At 46.4% G+C, this 22393-nt stretch overlaps 1 protein-coding gene across 5 annotated transcripts in view; it reads left to right on the top strand.

Moving 5' to 3' along the window:
* LOC140399046 (glutamate receptor ionotropic, NMDA 1) overlaps positions 1-22393 on the top strand; it is a 370944-nt gene that overhangs the window by 242946 nt on the left and 105605 nt on the right. For all 5 annotated transcript variants that reach the window (XM_072488128.1, XM_072488126.1, XM_072488127.1 and 2 more), the window contains 3 exons: positions 2375-2496; positions 8397-8571; positions 21664-21808. In XM_072488128.1, coding sequence (XP_072344229.1) covers positions 2375-2496; positions 8397-8571; positions 21664-21808 — 442 coding nt within the window. The remainder of the gene's footprint in view (positions 1-2374; positions 2497-8396; positions 8572-21663; positions 21809-22393) is intronic.

The raw sequence follows: 22393 nt of genomic DNA, 5'->3' as shown, positions 1-22393 counted from the left end.
TTGATGGAAGGAGGATGGGTTGATGGAAGGAGGATGGGTTGATGGGAGGAGGATGGGTTGATGAGACGAGGATGGGTTGATGGGAGGAGGGGTTGATGGGAAGAAGATGGGAGGATGGGTTGATGGGAAGAGGATGGGTTGATGGGAAGAGGATGGGAGGATGGGAAGAGGATGGGAGGATGGGAAAGGATGGGTTGATGGGAAGAGGATGGGTTGATGGGAGGAGGATGGGTTGATGGGAGGAGGATGGATTGATGAGAGGAGGATGGGTTGATGGGAAGAGGATGGGGGGATGGGTTGATGAGAAGAGGATGGGTTGATGGGAAGAGGATGGGTTAATGGGAAGAGGATGGGAGGAGGGGTTGATTGGAAGAGGATGGGTTGATGGGAGAAAGATGGGTTGATGGGAAGAGGATGGGTTGATGGGAAGAGGATAGGTTGATGGGAAGAGGATGGGTTGATGGGAAGAGGATAGGTTGATGGGAAGAGGATGGGTTGATGGGAAGAGGATGGGTTGATGGGAAGAGAATGGGAGGATGGGAGGATGGGTTGATGTGAAGAGGATGGGTTGGATGACGATGGATGAGAGAAGATGTGATGAAGTATAAACCCCTTCATGGCCTGGGGTCAATGGTCTGTTTCCGAGCTGTAAAAACTTTGGAAGAACATTCTGTGGGGGGGTTGACGATTTCTGTGAGCTTGCCTCCTCCTCTATGTTGTTCCTCCCGCTTCCTCCAGACCAACCTGTCCCTCCTCGTAGAAAGATCCTTGATGAAGAAACAACTGAAATACCAGACTTTCCTTTTGATGATTCAGAACCCTGCAGCAACAACTGTCAGCAGATTTATAACATCAAATAAATGCCACGAACTGCTGCTTGAAAATGTCTCCAAAACCTCTTTCATGTTTTACCTAAAATTCGCCCAGATAAATAGGCAGCAAAAATAACGTGTTGACCATTATGTAATTTCTCTCTCAATAATGTTTGAAGTGGATTCCTCGGGGCTTTTCCCACCCACAGTTGCTGGGTGGGATTAGAAGGTGGTGTCAGACAGGCTCCATCCATGTCCATTCCCAGCTGTTGGCCACACTCTTCCCAGTTGGGAGGGGTAGGATTTAGCCGGCATGACTCCTCGGGTTTGCTTCTGAAACACTGCTCGCTCGTGCTTCATGTTGTTCTTGCTTTTCCTCCTCCATTGATTTCCTAGAGTATAAATTACCACAAGAACCTCCTTTTGAAAAGTCATTGCAGTGCCCGACCCCAAGATGGGTTCAGGCCATTCTACAAGGCACTGCAAGCTGTTTAAGATGGTTTAAGTAGCGGAATCCAAAGTGCTGGACAATCAAAAATGTCTGAAACACTTCTGAGTATTTTAGCTGAGACAGCTGATGACCCTTTCAAGTTGGTGCTGGAACGAGCCTTCTCCACACTCTGTGGGAGGAATCAGGAATTAACGATGCCAATTTGCGTAGAGATGGAAATGATGTGAAACATTGTGGTTGCAACATCCAGCCCTGATTTGCATTTATTTATAAAGCCCCCACCTCTTGCCAGAGAGAAGTCTGGTCATTAAATCATAGAATCCCTATAGTGCAGTAGAAGGCCTTTCTCCAATCGAGCCTGCACCGATCTTCCGAAAGAGCAGCCCAGGCCCACTCCCCCCTCCTATCCCCACAATCCCACAACCGAACCTGCACATCTTTGGACACTAAGGGACAATTGATCCTGGTCAATCCACCTAACCTGCATCCTTTGGTCTGTGCGAAAAAACCGGAGCACTTGGAGGAAACCTATGCAGATTTAGGGAGAAGGTGGAAACTCCACACAGTCATCCCAAGGCTGGAATCGAACCTGGCTGGTCCCTACCACCCTGTGTCTTTGCACTAACTGAGCGGTAGGAACTAGGTCAGTTCATAAATGAAGTCTGACCCTTTGATGAGGACCAGAGCGAGACTCCAAACCAAGACAGGAGAGATGGTGAAAAAATTGCTATGGAAAATTGGGACTAGCTTAGTGGTAAAAACTCGGCGCCATGGACAATTTGGGCCGAAGGGCCTATTTTCATGCTGTAAACCACTATGACTGTAAAATGATCTGTAGTGTGCCCAGTATTGGACGGGTTTGTCAGCTCCAATCTCAATTCTCCACAACTGTATCCTTGAGAGAATTGATATCAAAACTCTTAAGTGCCCACTTATTTTCAGTGCTTCTCAACTGTGCAGTGATGCACGATTAGTTGTTGCATGTGGCATTGTAGAATCCAGGTGGGCACATCAACATCCAGGTGCCCAGAAACAGTGGGTACACTGCAGTAAGTCAGGGACTGATAACTGCCTCATCAAATATTAATGTCTTCCTCTTCATCCTCCTCAGTGAAGATGACGCTGTAACAATGTTCAAGACTGCAACACTCCTGAATATGACGGGGCCTGGCTATGTTTGGCTTGTTGGAGAGAGAGAGATATCTGGCAGGGCCATGCAACATGTTCCAGAAGGTAAGACAACAAAGTCTGAGGGCAGGTCTCTGTACTTTCATAAATCCACATATTCCTCAGGAATTTCAGAATGTGACATGCAAACATTGTCACTGGATCTCACATCCACATGCTATTTAACTTTCGAACCTACCCATCACTGTAAAACTCTTAATATACCACACCTCTCACTGTAACACTCCAATACACCCCTATGCCTTGAATGTAACACTCTGATATACATCACATCCCTCACTGCAACACTGAAATATACCACCACCCTCACTGTAACAATCTGATATATCCCAAATCCCTCACTATAACACTCTGATATACCACACATGCCTCACTGTAACACTCTGATATATCCCAAATCCCTCACTGTAACACTCTGATATATCCCAAATCCCTCACTGTAACACTCTGATATACCCCACATCCCTCACTGCAACACTGAAATATACCACCTCCCTCACTGTAACACTCTGATATATCCCAAATCCCTCACTATAACACTCTGATATACCACACATCCCTCGCTGCAACACTGAAATATACCCCCCTCATTGTAACACTCTGATATATCCCAAACCCTCACTATAACACTCTGATATACCGCACATCCTTCACTGTAACACTCTGATATATCCCAAATCCCTCACTGTAACACTCTGATATATCCCAAATCCCTCACTGTAACACTCTGATATACCCCACATCCCTCACTGCAACACTGAAATATACCACCTCCCTCACTGTAACACTCTGATATATCCCAAATCCCTCACTATAACACTCTGATATACCACACATCCCTCGCTGCAACACTGAAATATACCCCCCTCATTGTAACACTCTGATATATCCCAAACCCTCACTATAACACTCTGATATACCGCACATCCTTCACTGTAACACTCTGATATATCCCACACCCCTCACTGTAACACTCTGATATACCGCACACCCCTCACTGTAACACTCTGATATACCGCACACCCCTCACTGTAACACTCTGATATATCCCACACCCCTGACTGTAACACTCTGATATACCCCACACCCCTCACTGTAACACTGAAATATACCCCACACCCCTCACTGTAACACTCTGATATATCCCACACCCCTCACTGTAACACTCTGATATACCCCACACCCCTCACTGTAACACTCTGATATACCACACATCCCTCACTGTAACACTCTGATATACCCCACACCCCTCACTGTAACACTCTGATATACCCCACACCCCTCACTGTAACACTCTGATATACCGGACATCCAAAGAACAAAAGAACAAAGAAATGTACAGCACAGCAACAGGCCCTTCGGCCCTCCAAGACCGTGCCGACCATGCTGCCCGACTAAACTACAATCTTCTACACTTCCTGGGTCCGTATCCCTCTATTCCCATCCTATTCATGTATTTGTCAAGATGCCCCTTAAATGTCACTATCGTCCCTGCTTCCACCACCTCCTCCGGTAGCGAGTTCCAGGCACCCACTATCTTCTGCGTAAAAAACTTGCCTCGTACATCTACTCTAAACCTTGCCCCTCTCACCTTAAACCTATGCCCCCGAGTAATTGACCCCTCTACCCCGGCAAAAAGCCTCTGACTATCCACTCTGTCTATGCCCCTCATAATTTTGTAGACCTCTATCAGGTCGCCCCTCAACCTCCTTTGTTCCAGTGAGAACAAACCAAGTTTATTCAACCGCTCCTCATAGCTAATGCCCTCCATACCAGGCAACATTCTGGTAAATCTCTTCTGCACCCTCTCTAAAGCCTCCACATCCTTCTGGTAGTGTGGCGACCAGAATTGAACACTATACTCCAAGTGTGGCCTAACTAAGGTTCTATACAGCTGCAACATGACTTGCCAATTCTTATACTCAATGCCCCGGCCAATGAAGGCAAGCATGCCGTATGCCTTCTTGACTACCTTCTCCACCTGTGTTGCCCCTTTCAGTGACCTGTGGACCTGTACTCCTAGATCTCTTTGACTTTCAATACTCTTGAGGGTTCTACCATTCACTGTATATTCCCTACGGCATGGACTGGTTGGGCCGAAGGGCCTGTTTCCATGCTGTAAACTTCTATACCTGCATTAGACCTTCCAAAATGCATTACCTCACATTTGTCCGGATTAAACTCCATCTGCCATCTCTCCGCCCAAGTCTCCAAACAATCTAAATCCTGCTGTATCCTCTGACAATCCTCATCGCTATCCGCAATTCCACCAACCTTTGTGTCGTCTGCAAACTTACTAATCAGACCAGTTACATTTTCCTCCAAATCATTTATATATACTACAAAGAGCAAAGGTCCCAGCACTGATCCCTGTGGAACACCACTGGTCACAGCCCTCCAATTAGAAAAGCATCCTTCCATTGCTACTCTCTGCCTTCTATGGCCTCGCCAGTTCTGGATCCACCTTGCCAGCTCACCCCTGATCCCGTGTGACTTCACCTTTTGTACTAGTCTATCATGAGGGACCTTGTCAAAGGCCTTACTGAAGTCCATATAGACAACATCTACTGCCCTACCTGCATCAATCATCTTAGTGACCTCCTCGAAAAACTCTATCAAGTTAGTGAGACACGACCTCCCCTTCACAAAACCGTGCTGCCTCTCACTAATAGGTCCATTTGCTTCTAAATGGGAGTAGATCCTGTCTCGAAGAATTCTCTCCAGTAATTTCCCTACCACTGAAGTAAGGCTCACCGGCCTGTAGTTCCCGGGATTATCCTTGCTACCCTTCTTAAACAGAGGAACAACATTGGCTATTCTCCAGTCCTCCGGGACATCCCCTGAAGACAGCGAGGATCCAAAGATTTCTGTCAAGGCCTCAGCAATTTCCTCTCCAGCCTCCTTCAGTATTCTGGGGTAGATCCCATCAGGCCCTGGGGACTTATCTACCTTAATATTTTTTAAGACACCCAACACCTCGTCTTTTTGGATCTCAATGTGACCCAGGCTATCTACACACCCTTCTCCAGACTCAACATCTACCAATTTCTTCTCTTTGGTGAATACTGATGCAAAGTATTCATTTAGTACCTCACTGTAACACTCTGATATACCCCACTCCCCTGACTGTAACACTCTGATATACCCCACTCCCCTCACTGTAACACTCTGATATGCCACACACCCCTCACTGTAACACTCTGATATATCCCACACACCCCGCACTGTAACATTCTGATATGGCGCCCCTCACTGTAACACCCTGATATATCCCACACTCCTCACTGTAACACTCTGATATGCCGCCCATCCCTCACTGTAACACAGAACATACAGTGTAGAAGGAGGCCATTCGGCCCATCAAGTCTGCACCGACCCACTTAAGCCCTCACTTCCACCCTATCCCCGTAACCCAATAACCCCTCCTAACCTTTTTGGTCACTAAGGGCAATTTATCATGGCCAATACACCTAACCTGCATGTCTTTGGACTGTGGGAGGAAACCGGAGCACCCGGAGGAAACCCACGCAGACACGGGGAAAGCGTGCAGACGCCGCACAGAAAGTGACCCAGCGGGGAATCGAACCTGGGACCCTGGCGCTGTGAAGCCGCAATGCTATCCACTTGTGCTACCATGTTGCCCCATACCCCACACACCTCACTGTAACACTCTGATATACCCCCACACCCCTGACTGTAACACTCTGATATACCCCACACCCCTGACTGTAACACTCTAATACACCCCACACCCCTGACTGTAACACTCTAATATACCACACATCCCTCACTGTAACACTCTGATATACCCCACACCCCTGACTGTAACACTCTAATATACCCCACACCCCTGACTGTAACACTCTAATATACCACACATCCCTCACTGTAACACTCTGATATACCCCACACCCCTGACTGTAACACTCTGATATACCCCACATCCCTGACTGTAACACTCTAATATACCCCACACCCCTGACTGTAACACTCTAATATACCACACATCCCTCACTGTAACACTCTGATATACCCCACACCCCTGACTGTAACACTCTGATATACCCCACACCCCTCACTGTAACACTCTAATATACCCCACACCCCTGACTGTAACACTCTAATATACCCCACACCCCTGACTGTAACACTCTAATATACCACACATCCCTCACTGTAACACTCTGATATACCCCACACCCCTGACTGTAACACTCTAATATACCACACATCCCTCACTGTAACACTCTGATATACCCCACACCCCTGACTGTAACACTCTGATATACCCCACACCCCTGACTGTAACACTCTAATATACCACACATCCCTCACTGTAACACTCTGATATACCCCACACCCCTGACTGTAACACTCTGATATACCCCACACCCCTGACTGTAACACTCTGATATACCCCACACCCCTGACTGTAACACTCTAATATACCACACATCCCTCACTGTAACACTCTGATATACCCCACACCCCTGACTGTAACACTCTAATATACCACACATCCCTCACTGTAACACTCTGATATACCCCACACCTCTGACTGTAACACTCTAATATACCACACATCCCTCACTGTAACACTCTGATATACCCCACACCCCTGACTGTAACACTCTGATATACCACACATCCCTCACTGTAACACTCTGATATACCCCACACCCCTGACTGTAACGCTCTGATATACCCCACACCCCTGACTGTAACACTCTAATATACCACACATCCCTCACTGTAACACTCTGATATACCCCACACCCCTGACTGTAACACTCTGATATACCACACATCCCTCACTGTAACACTCTGATATACCCCACACCCCTGACTGTAACACTCTAATATACCCCACACTCCTGACTGTAACACTCTGATATACCCCACACCCCTGACTGTAACACTCTGATATACCCCACACCCCTGACTGTAACACTCTGATATACCCCACACCCCTGACTGTAACACTCTAATATACCCCACACCCCTGACTGTAACACTCTGATATACCCCACACCCCTGACTGTAACACTCTGATATACCCCACACCCCTGACTGTAACACTCTAATATACCACACACCCCTGACTGTAACACTCTAATATACCCCACACTCCTGACTGTAACACTCTGATATACCCCACACCCCTGACTGTAACACTCTGATATACCCCACACCCCTGACTGTAACACTCTGATATACCACACATCCCTCACTGTAACACTCTGATATACCCCACACCCCTGACTGTAACACTCTAATATACCCCACACTCCTGACTGTAACACTCTGATATACCCCACACCCCTGACTGTAACACTCTGATATACCCCACACCCCTGACTGTAACACTCTGATATACCCCACACCCCTGACTGTAACACTCTAATATACCCCACACCGCTGACTGTAACACTCTGATATACCCCACACCCCTGACTGTAACACTCTGATATACCCCACACCCCTGACTGTAACACTCTGATATACCCCACACCCCTGACTGTAACACTCTAATATACCCCACACCCCTGACTGTAACACTCTGATATACCCCACACCCCTGACTGTAACACTCTGATATACCCCACACCCCTGACTGTAACACTCTGATATACCCCACACCCCTGACTGTAACACTCTGATATACCCCACACCCCTCACTGTAACACTCTGATATACCCCACACCCCTGACTGTAACACTCTGATATACCCCACACCCCTGACTGTAACACTCTGATATATCCCACACCCCTCACTGTAACACTCTGATATATCCCACAGCCCTCACTGTAAGCCTTTGATATTTCTCACGCTTGGTTCCTTTGAATGTCAGTGGATTTTGGCCAGCCCTCCACATTTCCCGGGCCGGCTCGAAGGGGTCGGGAGATCCCTGCTTTGATATCTGCTGGTTTGATTTCCTGTGCAGGTGTAATTGGCTTGCAATTGATTGATGGTAAAAATGAAAGTGCTCACATTAATGATGCGGTGGGTATCGTGGCACAATCCATCCATGAACTCTTTGAGAAGGAAAACATCACCGACCCTCCCAAAGGCTGTGTGGGGAACACCAACATCTGGAAAACTGGACCGCTGTTTAAAAGGTACTAAATTTACCCCAGGCTTGCCTCACTTTATTCATAATGTGGCATATCTTGATCTTCAAATAATCACCTCATTGCTCTGTCTAGAATGCTAAACTTGCCCTATTTTACATCCTATATATTCACTGCTGGAAATGGAATTCTTTGGGAGTTTAAAATATGTTGTTAGTGGAATTAAAATCAGTTAAAACAAGTGCGGGTCCTACAGTATGAGGGTCTGTCATGTTGCTCTGTTTATCTGGTTATAAATATGGCGGTCAATGTGGTCGCCTTTCTTAATCCTAATTATGTTTCTACTTTCAGAGTTGCCAGGTATCTCTCGATACCGCCACAAGGTTCAACCCGAATACCGATCAAAAGCCAATACACCAGTTAGTTAGTTCAAAGTCAATATTATGTATTTACACACACAGTAAGATCTACTCGTGCACAAAGTACTACAAACTAAACTATCTCTAACGTTAACGCCTGTACTTAACTTCGGGTGCCCACTTAGTCAGAGGAACAATGGCCATTGTTCGGACCTGAGGCTGTTGGGTTTGAAGAGATACAGGAGAGCAGCTAAGGTTGTCCGTCTGGTAGCGAGCGTTGACCTTGAACTTACTTGCTTCTGGTGATATAGGTGGAAGGGTCTCTCCGCCTGAGAGCCAAATCCAAGAGAGCCAATCTCTCGTGGGGGTTCCTTCTTATACTTGGAGGGGCTTTGTGCGCTTTTAGGCGGGCCTTAAACTTGGTCCCAATTAATTGGGCCGCTTCTCGATCATTATTTCGATCTTAATCAATAAAGGGGTGGGTGCCCTGATGGCTGGGCGTGTCTTAGGTGGCCATTGGCCTTGCTTTGTTTGTGTCTTTCTGGCGCCGGGATGTCTGTAACAGTATCAACTACCTGAGTGTTAGTCCCTTGTTCCTTGGAGATGGGCCATCAATATGCTAATCGACCCAGAGTTTCGATTCCGTCTGGTAACTGCTTCCCAAATATACATTCAGGCACTATGCCTGCTTGTTGTCTAGCATTGTCCACATTTCCCTACATTCTTTGTGAGCGTCCATTTTGTATTCTGGAAGTGGCCACCCCAGATAGCTGCACACCCTCCTTGTGATCCTCAACGCGAAGCGTGAAGGATCATATTACTGCATCTTCTTTGTTCTCTGCCTAAGTCGAGCACCCGCAATCAAGGACAGGCTCTGCTCTACTCTGTCCTATGGATTGGAACTTTACCTAAATTGTTTTATATACACACATTGTTATAAAATTCTACGGGGCGCTATGACATTCAGGCATGCATTACAATTAAACACGGGAACCTCTAACTATTCTCATCTAAACTATCCTTAGTCACGTAAAAGAATTTACAACAGTATAAACTACACAGTAGCAGCAATACAGGTCTCTGTAGCTTGGCAGTCAAGTATAGAGTTTTACATCTTTTTATTAGAACAAACAAACAAAAAAAAGTCGATACACTTTAATTCACTTAAAGAGAGTGGGGGATTTGCTGAAGTCCGAAAATATGGGGTCTGAATGTATATCCCGGAGTCCGGGAGGCTTTCCTTCGCCATTTCCTAAGTCTCAGTGTCTGGATGACACTACAGAGTATTGCCATGGCTAACAATGCTTCTACAATGTAGGACAGGGAATACCAGGTGATGAACTTGTCACACCAGGTTGGTGTATAAGTTGCTGTCTCTGGGTGTAGTGTGTGGCAGGGATGGGAAACATTCACAGCCTATGAGGTAGGGGTCAGGGGGGTCGCGTCCGCGCACAACTGTAGGGATCCCGCGAAGATCCAAATGTAGGTCATGATGTCTGTCTTCATGTTCTCTTCTTCCTTCCTTGGTCTTCCTGTGGCTTCTGTGGTTCTGGATTTCTGTGGACACAAGCATAATATCTGTTATTATCTTGCTTAAGATCTGTCTGTCTGTCCTTTTATTACCAATTACCCATTATAATTGGTCACCATCTGTGACTCCCTCATTTTGTTTTTTAAACCAAATATTTTGGGACAAGACATCCGAGAAGAAAATACTGTCACAGCTCGAGCAGTCTCGCAGCCTGTGCGATCGATGCGGTGGTGTACCATCCCAGTGCTTGAGGATGTAAATAGCATATGGAGAGCAACCTAAGGGTCGCTGGAAAACAAACAAATGAGTTTTGAACCAAAAGTTCCGAATGGGGTGCGTACGGGTAAGAATGGGTGGAATCCCCGGGTAGGACGGTGACCAGTGCCGTATGTGCACTACCCGAGCGTAGCTGACCAGATGGGGGTCCTCAGGCAGGGCGGGGACCAGTGCCGTTTCTCCACTGCCTGAGCGACCGGACAAGAACGGAAAGAATTTGTGTTCGCCGTGGATGTTGCCTCTGGTGATTACCTTCGAATCAGAAGAGTAGTTATGATTGGGTGTTTGCCAACAAACTTGTTCCTTTAACTGCCAGTGGGCATTAAAAGAGTGGTGGCGTGGGGCCATGAAAACGTTAAGTGAACAAACAACAATCAACATGTACAGTAACAAACATTTAATGCAACAAACTAACATAATAAAAATCATGCAGGTTCCATCAGAAAGGACACCGTAATTCTCCATCGGTTCCTTTTTACTATCAACTGGACACCTCATTGCTCAATAGCGAACAGAGTCGCAAAGGGGATCGTCTGGTGGGAGTCAGACTCTAAGTCACCATCTTCTCCCGGTTGCCATACTCGTGACTGGAGTAGTTGTGCCAAAGCTGCTTGGGGCGAATTGGGGTCCATCTCATCATTCCGGATGAGTCTGTACGAACCGTCTCGGTGCCAGTGTTTCGTGTCGAGGTTGGAGGTGGCAGGTCTCAAAGGGGTTGCTGGGATCTTGTTCGGAGTCACTGAGGGTGGGGCCTGGTGCAGGAGTGTTAAGCGTGTCGCGGTGCTATGGGGCTGTTGCTATCGCTGTCGCTGCTGGTTGAATGAAGGGAGAGGCGGAGTCGTGTCTCCGAGGGTGGAGTCGAAGTAGTGTCTGAGGATGGGCTGGACTGGTTGGGGGAGGGTAGGAATAGGTCATCCGTGGGCGGGGCGTGTTCATCTAGTGCTGCAAATGAGATGTGGTGTGAATGGTTGTTCTGTGTGCCATAAGCCTTAAGCTGGTTTATGTGAAAACATGCAGACTTGCCTTTGGGAAAAGTAATTTTATATACCGAGGGTCAGACTTCATCAGAAATGGAGTACGGTCCTGCAAATTTGGGGGAGAGGAATGAGCTGGGGTTGTATAGGGATAGCATGACCTTTTTCCCTACTAAAAATTCTGTGGCGTGTACTGTTTTGTCGAAGCAAACTTTACTTTGCTTCTTCCATGTCCCAAGCCTAACAGCTGCTGCGAGCTGGGCTGCTTTTACATTCTCGACAATCTGCTGAACTGCTTTCTCATGGGTGAGGGCGGTGACTGTGGGGCTGGCCAAATCGAGTCCTAACAAATATTCTGTCCCCTTCATGGGTCGTCCGGTCATGAGGGTGTGGGGGTGTATCCTGTCGACGAGGATACCGTGTTCCTTATGAACATGAGTGCAAAGGGGATGTGGTATTGTGCTGTTGCACCATTTTCCTTAGGGTTTCTTTGAGAGTCCTATTCATTCTCTTAACTATTCCGCTTGATTGGGGGTGATATGCAATGTGGAATTTTTGTTTGATTTTGAAAATTGTGAGGATGTTTTTCATCACTTGTCCTGTAAAATGTGAGCCTTGGTTGGACTCTATGCTGTGGGGAAGACCCCACCTTATAGATTCATAGAATGTACAGTGCACCTTGTAAAGATGTGCTGAGGGAGGATCTTGGCTGTCGCTTTAGCCGTGTTCGTTCTGGATGGAAAAACTTCCACCCATTTTGTGAAGGTGTCTGTGACCACCAACACATACTTAAAACCATTCTTGCAGGGGTGGGTAGGGGTCCTATATAATCAATCTGAAAATTCGTCCAGGGGTCATTAACAGGGCGGGTGTGACTAAGCTGACCTTTCCTTGCATATCTGTTCGGATTGTTCTGGGCGCAGATTAAACAGTTTTCAATGTCGTGTGTTACATTGGATTTTAAATCGGGCCACCACCAGAGAGGTCTGAGGTGGGCGAGGGTTGCTTCTCTGCCTTGATGTCCATGATTGTCATGGAATTGACAAATAATTTGGTTTCTGTCCTGAGTGGGGACCACATAAATACCTTCTTTTAAAATTATACCGTCAAGTGTCGTCAATGTGTTTTTGTACTTATCGTCGGGGGCTGGGAAGTTGCCTTTTAAAACATCCCTGAGGTGTTCATCTTCTTGTTGGGCCTGCGCTAAGTCCTGAATGCTGGTCTGTGAGACCTGAACCGTGTATACTGGGGCACTTACGGGAGAATTCCAAAAGTGACCGTGTCTGGAACCTGCCTTTGCTCGGGCGTCTGCCTCAACGTTACCAGCGGGGGAAGAACGCTGGTGGCTATGAACTTTAATAATACCATATTTCCGATCTTTAGCTGTCCTTAGAATATGCTGGAGTAATGGGGCTGAGGGTAGGGGTTTTCCATCTGCGGAAACGAAACCTCTAGATTCCCACAGGGGTAGGAATTCTGTTAAACTATTACAGACATATAGACTGTCGGAATATATGTCGGCTGGGGTCGGGAACGAGTCGGGGTGCTCTACAACATACGCTACGGCTGCTAGTTCTGCTGCCTGTGATCTGGTTATAAATATGGCGGTCAATGTGGTCGCCTTTCTTAATCCTAATTATGTTTCTACTTTCAGAGTTGCCAGGTATCTCTCGATACCGCCACAAGGTTCAACCCGAATACCGATCAAAGAGCCAATACACCAGTTAGTTAGTTCAAAGTCAACACTATTTATTTACACACACAGTAAGATCTACTCATGCACAACTAAACTATCTCTAACGCTAACACCTATACTTAACTTCGGGTGTCGTTGTTCGGATCTGAGGCTGTTGGGTTCGAAGAGATACAGGAGTACAGCTAAGGTCATCCGTCTGGTAGCGAGCGTTGACCTTGAACTTACCTGCTTCTGGTGGTGCTGGTGGATGGGTCTCTCCGCCTGAGAGCCAAATCCAAGAGGCTGAACCTTTGGCGGGGGTTCCTTCTTATACTTGGAGGGGCTTCACGCGCTTTTAGGCGGGCCTTAAACTTGGTCCCAATTAATTGGGCCGCTTCTCGATCGTTGTTTTGATCTTAACCAATGAAGGGGTGGGTGTCCTGATGGCTGGGCGTGTCTTAGGTGGCCGTTGGCCTTGCTTTGTTTGTGTCTTTCTGGTGCCGGGATGTCTGTAAGAGTATCAACTACCTGAATGTTAGTCCCTTGTTCCTCGGAGATGGGCCATCAATATGCTAATCGACCCAGAGTTTCGATTCCGTCTGGTAACTGCTTCCCAAATATACATTCAGGCTCTGTGCCTGCTTGTTGTCTAGCATTGTCCACATTTCCCTACATTCTTTGTGAGCGTCCATTTTGTATTCTGGAAGTGGCCACCCCAGATGGCTACAGTCATCTGGGGCAGGGTTAATGTGGGACTGAGTACAGTATCACCCACACAGTGATGTATGAGACCACATGACCCAGAACTAAGGTCAGTGTGGGGTTGAGCGGGGATGTGTTAAGTCCTGGAAATGGAGACAGCTCCTCCACAAATCGCAGAATAACACAGTGCAGAAGAGGCCCTTTGGCCCATGCAGGCTGCATTGATGCATGGAAAACACCTGACCTGCCCACCTAATCATTTTTTCCAGCACTTGGCCCATACACTTGAATGTTAAGACATGCCAAGTGCTCATCCAGGTACTTTTTAAAAGATGGGAGGCAACCCGCCTCTACCACTCTCCCAGGCAGTGCATTCCAGACCGTCACCTCTGGGTAAAAACGTTCTTCCTCAAATTTGCCGCTAAACCTCCTGTCCCTCACCTTGAATTTGTACCACTTCGTAACTGCCCATTGAGGCCTATTTAAGCCCACTCCTCCACCCTATCCCCGTAACCCAGTAACGCTACCTAACCTTTTGGATGTGGAGATGCTGGCGTTGGACTGGGGTGAGCACAGTACGAAGTCTTACAACACCAGGTTAAAGTCCAACAGGTTTGTTTCGATGTCACTAGCTTTCGGAGCGCTGCTCCTTCCTCAGGTGAATGCAGAGGTCTGTTCCAGAAACACATATATAGACAAATTCAAAGATGCCAAACAATGCTTGGAATGCGAGCATTAGCAGGTGATTAAATCTTTACAGATCCAGAGATGGGGTAACCCCAGGTAAAAGAGGTGTGAATTGTACCAAGCCAGGACAGTTGGTAGGATTTCGCAGGCCAGATGGTGGGGGATGAATGTAATGCGACATGAATCCCAGGTCCCGGTTGACGCCGCACTCATGTGTGCGGAACTTGGCTATAAGTTTCTGCTCGGCGATTCTGCGTTGTCGCGGGTCCTGAAGGCCGCCTTGGAGAACGCTTACCCGGAGATCAGAGGCTGAATGCCCTTGACTGCTGAAGTGTTCCCCGACTGGAAGGGAACATTCTTGCCTGGTGATTGTTGCGCGATGTCCGTTCATTCGTTGTCGCAGCGTGCCAGATCATCGACATGGATACCACTATTACACGTGAGAACACCACCCACCAGGTACGCGGTACATACTCGTGCGACTCGGCCAACGTTGTCTACCTCATACGCTGCAGGAAAGGATGTCCCGAAGCGTGGTACATTGGCGAGACCATGCAGACGCTGCGACAACGAATGAACGGACATCGCGCAACAATCACCAGGCAAGAATGTTCCCTTCCAGTCGGGGAACACTTCAGCAGTCAAGGGCATTCAGCCTCTGATCTCCGGGTAAGCGTTCTCCAAGGCGGCCTTCAGGACCCGCGACAACGCAGAATCGCCGAGCAGAAACTTATAGCCAAGTTCCGCACACATGAGTGCGGCCTCAAACGGGACCTGGGATTCATGTCGCATTACATTCATCCCCCACCATCTGGCCTGCGAAATCCTACCAACTGTCCTGGCTTGATACAATTCACACCTCTTTAACCTGGGGTTACCCCATCTCTGGATCTGTAAAGATTTAATCACCTGCTAATGCTCACATTCCAAGCATTGTTTGGCATCTTTGAATTTGTCTATATATGTGTTTCTGGAACAAACCTCTTCATTCACCTGAGGAAGGAGCAGCGCTCCGAAAGCTAGTGACATCGAAACAAACCTGTTGGACTTTAACCTGGTGTTGTAAGACTTCGTACTAACCTTTTGGACACTAAGGGGCAATTTAACATGGCCAATCCACCTAACCTACACATCTTTGGACTGTGGGAGGAAACCGGAGCACCCGGAGGAAACCCACACAGACACAGGCGGAAAGTGCAAACTCCACTCAGACAGTCACCCGAGGCCAGAATTGAACCTGGTCCCTGGCACTGTGAGGCAGCAGTGCTAACCACTGTGCAACTATGAACACAGGCAGCGATATTGCATGATTCCATCTCAAAAGCGTGAGGTGAAGGTGGAGTAGTTTTTGGTGGGGCTTTCACAGGCTCCCAAACAAATGTCCTGCTAAGCAGCAACCAAGAGTTCCCATGTAGGCCTCGCACAAGTCAGTCCTTTGACGTCACCACGTTTGTGAAAATTGAACAGAAAAATATAAAGAGGCCACACAATTAAACAAGTCACCCCCATCCTGTCCTCTAAATAACACAAAGGACACATTGCTTCCGAGAACATCAGTCAAGAGTCCCTCAGCAGTCCGAGCAGGGGATCTAATTACCTCTGCTGACTTCACAGGGATGCCGCTATGGAGAAGTGTGAGAGAAAGGAAGAGATTTGAGGTTGTACAAGAGAATGCTCATGGCTATGTTACACAGTGTTAGGTTTCTGTTTTATTTATGAGCCACCTAAATATTATTTGTTTTCACCATATTTCCCTCTTTCCATTGTTACCTACTGCGCGACACTTGCTTTTCATACTATTAAGGCACCATTTCTGGGTGGCGCTGAAAGGAATGCTGTGTTGGGCTGGGGGAAGTGAGGAAATGGCCTTTTGTGTGTAAGTGTTAGACGGGTGAACCAGTGGGACCTCCATGGGGGTCGCAGTCACTAGCAATCGCAGGCAGTATTTGCATTGCACTGGTATCCAGGTCAGACCGCATTCAGCCTCCTCCTCCTCCTCTTTGGAATTTTGTGAGTGAGGCTCTGCATTCTGTACCTAGTTCCTCCTACAGGAGATGTTGTACAGAGCATACCCTGACCATTCTGGAAACCTTGCTGCTGAGCATTGAAGGGGACCTCACGATCTGTTCAGGCTCCTGAAGCACATCTAATGTGGTTCGCTCAGTGACACGCCTGGCGGTCAGATAGATTTCATTGTATCCCTCCTGCTATTGGTTGGGTTCCTCACCAGCATCATCTGCTACCTTTGAAGGGGACAGCCCTTACCTCCAAGCAGCCAGCGAAAAGCCTATTTCAAGGTGCAAAAGGATTCGGGAGGGTGGACTGTTGTCGGGCATAAGCGGCAGCTGCCTCGAGATTTGTGTACATCTGTATAAACCCCTTTTTGTAGGTTTACACAGCTAAACGCTGATGGAGTGGAAGCCCTCGTGATTGATGAATATTCCTGGGTATTGTGCGGTGAGTGCAGTCAATGACATCCTCCACCTGTAGGATACCATCCAGAACTGAACCCCTTCTCATTCTGACTGGATGCTAAAGTGAACATAATTTTTCCATCCCCTGGAAAACGAATCATCGGTCAGCTTCTTTATGCTTTTCTGGGCCACTGACTGGAAGGTCCTGCAAATGTCTCCTGCAGAATCCTTTCAGGATTCTGAGGCAAAGTCAAGGGAGCTGAAGACTTTGACAGCTCCTGGTAAATCATACCCGCCAGGTCCACATGGCAGCAAACGGACACAGGTTCAATAGTAGCTTTCAAGAAGGAATTGGATAAATACATGAATAGAAACATTTCCAGGAACTTTGGGAAAGACAAGAGGAGGGGAGTGAGTGGAATTAACTGGATTGCTTTTCGAATGAGCCAGTACAGGCTCAGTGGGCTGAATGACCTTCGGCTCAGTTGTGTATCTGATGATTCAATGTTGTGATAAAGGTGCGAGTATAAATGAAAGTTTAGTCCTTCTTTTCGTCCACTTTTCTTCTGTTCTACAGTTTACCTCTTTTGAACATTATTGGATCCACAGTTTCTGACTTATTTCTGATTATATTTTTTTTACTTCTGTCGTTTTGATGTTGAGGAAGACTCCCTGTGTTTATGATCTGTCAACGTAACTGGCCTTTTAATGATCCTTTAACACTTTGTTTAGTTGACAAAATAAATTCACTGTTGCTTTGATGTTGCTGCCATTAATACTCGCTATAACAGCCATCTTACCTTGTGATCCCAAAACAACAGAAAACCTGCACTGTTTTCCCATTATGGGAATCTTTTGTAATGTTGCAGGATGTGGATCCAGCCTTGCCATTGCTCCCATACCGTGTTACAGAGCTCTGTGATTAGGTGGAATACAAGGAATGGACATGTTCCCCTGCATGATGCTGATCAGGAAACCTGCAAGGATAGACAGGCTTTGTGCAGCTTGCCAATTCTGCTCCAGCCATTCTGCAATATTTGCCAGTTGTTCCAAGTTACTGTCCTGCTTGCTTCCTGCAGCCTTTGGAGTTCCTGGCCTTCACTTGGTGTCATCGCCACTGCATTGGCTGAGACTGGATTTACTTCAGGGGGTTTGAAATTCTCAGATCTTCCTATCTCCGCTGGAACACCGGAATCAGAACCATTTCAGCTGTTTTTTTACTGATGTTCCACCAATGGGATAATCTAGAGAATTTGTATCAAAATGACTGACAATGATACCTTTACCAGGCACAAATACTGAGAGTTTAGAATATACATTTTGGTTCCTTTCAATGGCCGTTTTTATACAGCGGTGATCAAGGTCTAAGATCCCAGTCTAATTGTCACCTAATACTCAGCCAGACACATGCCCCAGCAGGGGTACTGCATGATGGTTAGGACCATCACTTATGTTGCCTTTTTCCTAGCCAGAGATGCCAAGAGTGTTTTCAGCACTGTAAGACCATAGCACGTAGGAACAGAAGGAGGCCATTTAGCCCGTTGAGTCTGCTATGCCATTCAATAAGTTCATGACTGGTCTGATATGATCATCCTTAACTCCAATTTCCCGCCTTATCCCCATCACTCTTGATTCCCTTATTGATAAAAAAATCTGTCTAGCTCAGTCTTGAACATACTTAACGAGGCCTCTGGGATAAATAAAAATGGGTGACTCCTCACTCTGAGATTGTGCCCTCTGGCCCTATATTCTCAACATCTACCCTGTCAAGTCCCCTGAGAATCCTCTATGTCTCAATAAGTTCACCTCTCAATTTTCTGAACTCCAATGAGTACAGGCCCAACCTACTCAACCTCTCCTCATAAGAAAATCCCTTCATACCGGGAATCAATTTAGTGGACCTTCTCTGGACTGCCTCCAATGTCAGTATATCTTTCCTGAGATAAGGGGACCAAAGCTGTTCCAGATGTGGTCTAATTAGAGCCTTGAACAGTTTTAGCAGGACTTCCCTTTTTTATACTCCATTCCCTGTGAGATAAAGGCCAACATTCCATTTGCCTTTCCTATTACCTGCTGAACTTGCATGCTAGCTTTTTGTGAGATATTAGGTTTTCTGCCGTCTTCCTCCATTTAAATAATATTCAGCCCCTTTATTCTTCCTACTAAAGTGCACAACTTCACATTTTCCTACATTATATTCAATCTGCCAAGTTTCTGCCCATTCCCTTTATCTGTCTATATCCCTCTGTGGACTCTTTGTGTCATCCTCACCACTTGCTTCCTCACCTATTTTTTTGTCATCCACAAATTTGGCAATATTACATTCACTTCCCACATCCAGGTCTTTAATATATATTGTAAATAATTGTGGCCCCAGCACTGATCCCTGAGGCATTCCACTAGTCACAGGTTGCCATTCTGAAAATGCTCCTCTTATCACATCTCTTGGTATTTTCTTAGTTAGCCAATCCTCTATCCCTACTAATATACTACCCCCAACACCATGGGCTCATATCTTGCTATTAGCCTTTTGTACGGTATCCTATTGAATGCTTTTTGGAAATCCAAGTGTATTCCATCGACTGGTTCTCCTTTATCTATCCTGCTCATTACTACCTCAAAGAATTCTAATTAATTAGTCAGGTACGATTTCCCCTTTATAAAGCCCTGCTGACTCTGCTTGATTATATTATGCATTTCTAAATGCTTTAGCTGTTACATCCTTTGCAACGGACTCTTTAACATTTTCCCAATGGTAGATTGTAAGCTAACAGGCCTAGAGTTACCTTTTTTTTGTCTCCCTCCCTTTTTGAATAAGGCAGTTTTCCAATCTGCTGGGACATTGTCAGAATTACCCGCTTTCTGTTTAAAAAAGGAGGTAGTCAGAAAGCAGGTTAGCTTAGAAAGAGGCCAGTTAGCTTAACTTCGGTAGTAGGAAGGATGCTGGAATCTATCATCAAGGAAGAAATAGCGAGGCATCTGGATGGAAATTGTCCTATTGGGTTCATAAAGGGCAGGTCGTGCCCAACTAATTTAGTGGACTTTGTTTGAGGACATTACCAGTGCGGTAGATAACGGGGAGCCAATGGATGTGGTATATTTGATTTCCAGAAAGCTTTTGACAAGGTGTCATACAAAAGGTTGCTGCATAAGATAAAGATTCATGGTGTTAAAGGTAAAGTAGTAGCATGGATAGAGGATTGGTTAATTAATAGGAAGCAAAGAGAGGGGATTAATAGGTGTTTCTCCGGTTGGAAATCAGTAGCTAGTGGTATCCCTCAGGGATCAGTGTTGGGCCCACAATTGTTCACAATTTACATAGATGATTTGGAGTTGGGGGCCAAGTACAATGTGTCCGAGTTTGCAGATGACACTAAAATGAGTGATAAAGCAAAAAGTGCAGAGGATACCGGAAGTCTGCAGAGGGATTTGGATAGTTTTAAGTGAATGGGCTAGGGTCTGGCAGATGGAATACAATGTTGACAAATGTGACAAATTTTGGTAGGAATAACAGCAAAAGGGATTATTATTTAAATGATAAAATATTAAAACATGCTGCTGTGCAGAGAGACCTGGGTGTGCTGGTGCATGAATCGTAAAAAGTTGGTTTACAGGTGCAACAGGTGATTAAGAAGGCAAATGGAATGTTGTCCTTCATTGCTAGAGGGATGGAGTTTAAGACTAGGGAGGTTATGCTGCAACTGTACAAGGTGTTAGTGAGGCCACACCTGGAGTATTGTGTTCAGTTTTGGTCTCCTTACCTAAGAAAGGATGTACTGGCACTGGAGGGTGTGCAGAGGAGATTCACTAGGTTAATCCCAGAGCTGAAGGGGTTGGATTACGAGGAGAGGTTGAGAAGACCGGGACTGTACTTGTTGGAATTTCGAAGGATGCGGGGGGGATCTTATAGAAACGTATACAATTATGAAGGGAATAGATAGGATAGAGGCGGACAGGTTGTTTCCACTGGCGGGTGAAAGCAGAACTAGGGGGCATAGCCTCAAAATAAAGGGAAGTAGATTTAGGACTGAGCTTAGGAGGAACTTCTTCACCCAAAGGGTTGTGAATCTATGGAATTCCTTGCCCAGTGAAGCAGTAGAGGCTCCTTCATTAAATGTTTTTAAGATAAAGATAGATAGTTTTTTGAAGAATAAAGGGATTAAGGGTTATGGTGTTAGGGCTGGAAAGTGGAGCTGAGTCCACAAAAGATCAGCCATGATCTCATTGAATGGCGGAGCAGGCTCGAGGGGCCAGGTGGCCGACTCCTGCTCCTAGTTCTTTTGTTCTTAAATACCAGTGCATCGATTATCTCTGGAAGCAGAGCATCAGCTGAGATCAGGAGCAGCATTGATCTCATGGAGTTTCGGATAGGCTTCAGCCTCAGTGATCAGCCCACAGGTCAGCACCTAACACTCTAACATTTAGCCGCTCTCATTCTGGAGGTCAGGGACTTGAAGATCTCATTAATTGCAGTTATGTCCTTAGTACAGTTGCTGAGGTGTCGTTTTTTCATTACCTGCAGGGTTTTGTTGTCCACAAAATATCGCGAAGGGTTCACAGGGCAAGTGGAATTTAACGATGAAGGAGATCGAAAGTTTTCTAACTACAGCATTGTCAACGTGCAAAAAGGGAAGCTGGTGCAAATTGGAGTGTACAACGGCTCAAATGTACGTATCAGAGAGTTAACCTTAGCATTGAACTGGGATCAACTCGGAACCTTGACCCTGACACAACCTGAACACTGACCCTGATGGTTCTCGATCAGGCTGTCCAAAGGGTATGAATTGGGTGCAAACCAGCACAATGTTTAATTTTCCCTCCGTGAAACAACCTGGGACATGAAAGGTGTTATATAAATCATCAAGGACACTTACATCAACTCCATAACCTCCCTGCCTCAACTAATCTGCTTCTGAAACCCTCATCCCTGCTTCTGATATCTCTAGACGTAATTATTCCCATGCTCTCCTGAGTTTCCAATGTCTGTAAACTGGAGTTCATCCAAAACATTGCTGACCGTATCCTTTCTCACAACGCGTCCTACTCACCAACACCCCTGTGCTCATTGACCTACGCTGGCCCCTGATCCGGCAGTGCCGGAATTGAAGAATTTAGCATTATTGTTTTCAAATCCCTCCATGCTTCACTCCTCTCGATCTCCCTCTTCCAGCCCGACAATCCTCGGAGATATTTACGTTCCTCCAATGCTGACGTCTTGTGCGTTCCCGATTGTAATCGCTCCATCATTGGCG

The sequence above is a fragment of the Scyliorhinus torazame genome, chromosome 22 (genome assembly GCF_047496885.1).
Source record: "Scyliorhinus torazame isolate Kashiwa2021f chromosome 22, sScyTor2.1, whole genome shotgun sequence".
NCBI classification, from domain to species: domain Eukaryota; kingdom Metazoa; phylum Chordata; class Chondrichthyes; order Carcharhiniformes; family Scyliorhinidae; genus Scyliorhinus; species Scyliorhinus torazame.
The sequence above is the reverse complement of the archived record's forward strand: the minus strand, read 5'-3'. Positions and strand labels throughout refer to the sequence as shown.